The sequence below is a fragment of the Biomphalaria glabrata genome, chromosome 8 (assembly GCF_947242115.1).
Source record: "Biomphalaria glabrata chromosome 8, xgBioGlab47.1, whole genome shotgun sequence".
In the NCBI taxonomy this organism is placed as follows: domain Eukaryota; kingdom Metazoa; phylum Mollusca; class Gastropoda; family Planorbidae; genus Biomphalaria; species Biomphalaria glabrata.
Window position 1 is genome coordinate 28905594 of NC_074718.1, and position 6063 is coordinate 28911656.

The following is a 6063-nucleotide window of genomic DNA, read 5'->3' on the forward strand; positions in this document are numbered from 1 at the left end:
ATGTATAATTTTGTATGTGTTTTGTATGATGTCAGTGTGGGCACTTTGTTCACATTGAAACCTCTAATTTAAGAATTGATCTCTTCTTATTATATCAACATTAAATCAACATTATATCAACATACTTATGAATTATGTTCTTTGTTTTAATCCTCAGACACTGGATGTATGGGAAATAGTAGCTGTGGTATTCTACTGCCTAAGGCTAATAGCAAATGTAAGTTTTTAGTAACATCTCTAGTTCATATCATAATCTTGTCACAATCAGGTTGATTTTTTGATTGTTTGGTTTTATACCTAAACCTAGTGCGAGGGTCTTCAGAACATCGATGCCTACTCTTTCACAACTTCATCCTTCTTTTTTACTCTTTATCTGTGGCTGTAGTTATTGATTAGATTGTTCATTCTTTGATGTTTCCATACATCTTTTCATTTTTAAATGTTTCTTTTGCCTGGTGCTGTGCTCTGTAGGAAAGTTTGTGAAATGCTCTCTGATGTCATCACGCTTTTAGGCTATGACAGTGTTTTGTTTATTGTTTGTTTGAAATGTTTAGAAGTTTTACAAAAACTTTTCTGTTTTTAATATGAGCATTTTAACAGTTTATCTGAAACTCATAATAGAGTGGTCTGGATGGGCAGCAGACTACATCTCAATCTTAAAAAATGTATTACATAAGTCTTTCTCTGATGGACAGAAACTTTAAAAAGTCTGATTAGTAATTACTTAGAAGCAATACAAATAATATTCAGAAGTTAATGTTGTTCTTTTTTTTTTTTTTTTGGTTAAATAAATATAGTGAATTGCGTGTAAACATTATATTACTGTTTAGGGCTGGCCTCAGGTCACTGCAACCTATACGACCTCAGTGGGCCCTGCACTTTATTAGCCCTGCGCTAATTTTATGTGTACATATTAAATTAAACAGGAAATCTCCTGAAATTGCAACATATACGAAAATGTCATGCAAATCTCCTGAAAATTCATTGAAGTCTCCTGAAATAAAGAGAGAATTTTTATTTTGGGGTGTCATTCAATATGAAATATGGGAATATGCCAATCCTACGCGCAATAAAAAAAACGGCATTATACAATACCCGTAATTGCGGTATGTGGTGAAAGAAGCTTTTCGCGCCTCAAACTAATCAAGAATTATTAGTCAATAATTCATTAAGTTATATTGAGCAAATATTTTCAGCATGATCTATGTATAAACCCCTACCCAGACTGGGCCTCGAGCAATCCATTGGGCTTCGCAATTGTTAGTGCTGGCTTTGTCACTTTTCTATCACTTAGCACATAACATATTTAAAGAATTAGCTGATTGTAAGATTTTTTAAAATACTTATTATTAATAAAGTATTGTCTGTATTTGTCAAATGCCATCAAACAATATTTTCTAATTGTTTAAGGTTCAACTGGAATAATCTTTGTATTTATGATCCACAGTGTTACTGTTTTGCTTGTGTGGTTTCACAGTATCAGGAACTATCTGAAGGAAGAGGAACATACGAATATTTATTTAAACCTGTAAGTAGATATCACTAAAGCATATTGTCTTTAGATATGTAAATAAATAAATAATGACGATCAAGTAGTATGTTTATGTTGTCCAGTATCTCAGGATATCTTGACCAAAAACATTGTAAATTTCTATGTACTTTTAATAAAGGAAAGGGAAATAAGCACTGAATTATTTTTTAATTCTTTTTTTTAAAAGTTACCTGCCCTGGGTACATTACATTTCATTTCATATATTTATTATTTTTTAATTGCAGTGGCGAAGACAGATGATGGCTCCTCACCTGAATGACTTTGAAGAGTATAATCCTCCATATGGCGCCACTCTTCCACCTTACAGTGAGGAGAATCCATTTAAAGAGTTTTCACCACCCAACTATGAGAACTTAGAGCTGCAAGATGGTGAGCAAAGGCGACCTTTGCAGTCCATAGACAATGATGCAGTGACCCCTCAAACAACAACAGTTGTTCTTGAGGCCCACAGAACTAGTTCTTCGTTAAACCTTGGCCCAGATTATTTCATGGAGGTGTCACCTATTGGCTGTGATGGACTATCCATCTCTAGCAGCATGCTTGATAGCTATGGCTATGATTTCAGAGACTACAATTGTGAATATGAGTTCAATAGCTTTGACTTAACCGGCCATGACACATTAAACAGCCGGTCGTCTCTTCCGAGAACCGTTGACCACTCTCGGTCTTCTAGTCTTTCATGTGACTCTGGTCACTTCAGCCTCTACAGCCACCACCGACAGCATTCCAGGTCATTGAATGACAGTAGCATTGCAATGACCTCCTCCTCAGGACACATTTCTAACAGTGCCAGTGACAATAGCTACCATTCTTACATGACCCCAAAGTCAAGTCGACCAAAACGAGCACCTTCATCGCCTCTAGTCATTCACAAGAGAACATACATCACCTGGATTTAAATGCTAGGGATGTAATAAACTCTTATTTGTCCTCAATCATTCCTACAGAGCCTTAAGACTAATGAGTTCTAAATTGAAAATATTTTTCATGTGCTAAATGCTGTACATGCTGCAGCTTAAAAGTAATAATATTTCATTATGGATACAACTTGCCATTGGATACACTATTCTGTGATTAAACTACGGAAGCCCAAACGTTCATGTGACAGTGTCTCAAGATTTATAATAATTATAATGAAAATATGAAATAGATTGATATTTAATGTATGAATGAAAAAGAAGGTTAAGCTAAAATCTTCTTTCTGATACTTATACATTTTGAGATTTTCTCGTTTGACTGTCACATTACCTCTGCGTAAATTCTTTCTACAACTTCTACTATTCACTGTTTCTCAGTAAGTTTTTGTGTTGTCTTCCTACTTGTATATATGTTTACATGTGAAACTTTCTTTTTTTTTTCTTCAAGTACGATTGACTCTCTTACTGACTTGTCCTATTAATATACATATGACTATCTACTCCTGTGATATTGTAGAAAGACATAGTTTGTGTGAATATTTTATTCACTCACAGGCTTATATTGTTTTAAACATGAACAGCTCAATGATATAATTGGCTAGCTGGTTTACATGTATGCATGTTCCAATGAATGTATTGCCTTTATTCTCTTTATCTATTGTTTGTAAGTGCTCTTTAGAGTGGAATAGTGTCTTATGAAATCCATATCTCACCAAAAAATTTGAACTTGGAACTTTTGGCTCCAATGATTTTGTATACATGGTATAGTCTTAATTTTTTCTTATTGAAATATTTAAATATGATAAAATAAAGCTTTGTTGTTCTTTGAATATTGAGGAAGATGTCAAATTTATTCAGGTGATCTCTTCATCATCTGTCCCTTAATTCCATCACTGGGGTGCAGTGATAGTTTAGATAACTATATCTCTCCACTTTTCAGTGTCAGCAGCAGTAGATTGGTCCCCACTGACCAGCTTTTCTTTGGGCTACTCTTCTTGCTCCCTCCCCTGAACTTCCTAACTGAATCAATATTCCTATTCTCTATGACTGAACCAGTTGAGTGGATCTGGAGAGGTGAACAAAAGAACACTTCATAGCATTACACCCCCATAAACAACATGCTGAATGTTTCATCTCATCAAGTGTCTTGACAAGGTTTGTGATGTACATAAACTATGAACTGCTGAATTAATACAATTTCAGTGTAAAAATGTGTAGACAGAAAGTAGCCAAAATACACCTTTTGTTTATGAATGCAAGCCAATGTTTGAAGCAGTAAATGAAGACATTTCATTTAGCAATCAATTGTTAAAAGAAATGTAGCTTTAGTAGGATAGTGTTCAAAGATGTTTGCTGGTATTGACTTGGTAGCCTTTTTTTTTTTTTTATATGCATATGATATTAAATGTAGATTACTTCATAATTGAAATAAAATGTAGAACTCAGTTTTCAACCTAATTACCATGATTAATTGTTTCCATAAGAATCAGTGCAAATATTTTAAATATTTATTTTGATTGATTTCTAAGTCATGTGGTGTACTTTGTGAACTTTGACCCATCACACCTTGTCATCCTACTGCAGGTTTGGACTAGGATGTAATAAACTTTATTTGTGAAGAAACATCTAATACATGGACAACAACTTGAGTATTTCAGTGTTTCAGTAAAAATGTTCTATTTGTCTAACTAAATTTTATTCTTTTAACTTGATTTGTTTAATGCAGTTATTTCAGTAGATAGTTTCAATAGACAATGCTATACAGTTAGGTCTAAGTTTCAATAGACAATGTGTTACAGTGTTAGGTCTAAGTTTTTATTTCTCTTGTCACTACACATAAAAATAAGATCCTTCATTCTTTTGAACAACGAACATTATAACTAAATAGTTTTTGGTTCTGTTGAATGACTCTAAAAGCATATTAACACAAAATAGAGCAGTGCGATTCATAACAAACGAATATTCACATTTGACTAGAGTAACACCTTTAGTAAAATCGCTAAATTTAGAAAGCCTTCAGGACAGAAGGCTCAAAAGTAAATTAGCAATAATACATAAAACACTGAACCATAATCTTCAAATACAAAAACAAAATTTAATAAAATACTCTGAAAGACACAAAGATAAAGGCACATTCCTCGTCCCATATGCTAGGACAAATTTGTACAAATACTCCTTCTTCCCTAGTGCTATTAGAGCATGGAATGGGTTGCCTGAGCTAGCCAGGAAAACCAGTGACTTGGCAGAATTTAAGTCATTGGTTAATATGCATGACTAAATGCATGACGCGTAGGACGTAATCATCTTCTTTTTTGAAGTAACGTCTGTATTATATAAGATAAGATTAAAAAAAGGTTTTTGTTTTTAAAGATATGACATGATTGTTTTGGTCTGAGCCAAACTCATGTATCTTTTTTTTGCTATTACTGTAGTGAAATATTAATTTAAGTTGTGCAGTAACCTTTTCTTTTATACCATAACCATTTCAGTGGGTTTTTGGGACTCAAGATGTATGTAGAGTTTGCCTTTATGATATAGAATGCATTTACCAAATGTCCTTTTGTTTGTATGCTTGAATTTAGAACATTGTCTAGTTATGTTGGTACAAGAACACTAATTGTAGCTTATAGTTACAATCTAGAACAAAGTACTGAGTGATATTCCTGCCTAATTTGTTTTTATGTATAAACATATGAACAGTTCAACATTTATGCATTAAAGAAATGATTTATTCAAATTTATTCAGATATCTTTTTTGTTTAACTTTTTTTTAAATTTAAAATTTATGTTTCAATACATTTTTTCCCTTCTTTGTTCTCATGTCACTGGCAATCAGGTGAACACAAGAATATATAGGTTGGTGGAAATGAGGAAAAATGGCATATTTTAGGTAACTCTTATACCCCTGATTAAAGAACAGGATTATTATCACCATTATATAAATATACAACAAATAATTTTGCAGAATATCTTAAGAAATTTGCTTATCCTAAAGGAGGGGCAACTGATGTTTTTATAAACTAAGGAAAAGTGCCCTACAGTAGAAAGTTGATTATCCGGATTAAATGTGAACAGGGTCTGTCTGGATAATCTATCGTCCAGAAAAACTGAATGCGGAATATTATACAAGGTTCATTCCCCCAACAATATTGTGTCGTACATAAGCCTACAATAAGATTCTAGTAAATAAACAGGAGAACAAAGCGTTCGACATAGTAGTCTACCCTTATTGAAATCCCTGCTCTTTTGCTGCACATCAACAAGATACGTTACTGTAAAAAAAAAAAAGCAGTCCGAATATTTAACGTTTCAGAGAACTGACGTCCATATAAATGGCATTCTACTGTATGTCACAGAATTCTAAAATTATTGTTTCAAAGGGAAGTAATTTAATTTATTTTGGAACTACCTTTCCCAACTTAAACACAAAGAACTTTTAATAAATTATTTGCTCTTAACTATCAAACGAATGTCATTATCGTTCTTGTAAACTTTGTTATTAACCAAGATGACATCAAAGAGAAAAGAGAATTAATAATTTTGTCTTGTTTGTATAAGATTTGATAAATTAAAAAAAAAAGTTAAAATATCCGT

The 6063-nt window shown here is 32.7% G+C and overlaps 1 protein-coding gene across 1 annotated transcript in view; it reads left to right on the forward strand.

Moving 5' to 3' along the window:
• The window catches only part of LOC106054651 (uncharacterized), a 33393-nt gene extending 28183 nt beyond the window's left edge, over nt 1–5210 (forward strand). The window contains exons 6-8 of the mRNA XM_056039217.1: nt 158–217; nt 1448–1528; nt 1777–5210. Coding sequence (XP_055895192.1) covers nt 158–217; nt 1448–1528; nt 1777–2451 — 816 coding nt within the window. The 3' untranslated portion in view covers nt 2452–5210. The remainder of the gene's footprint in view (nt 1–157; nt 218–1447; nt 1529–1776) is intronic.
• The last annotated feature ends 853 nt before the right edge of the window (nt 5211–6063 follow it).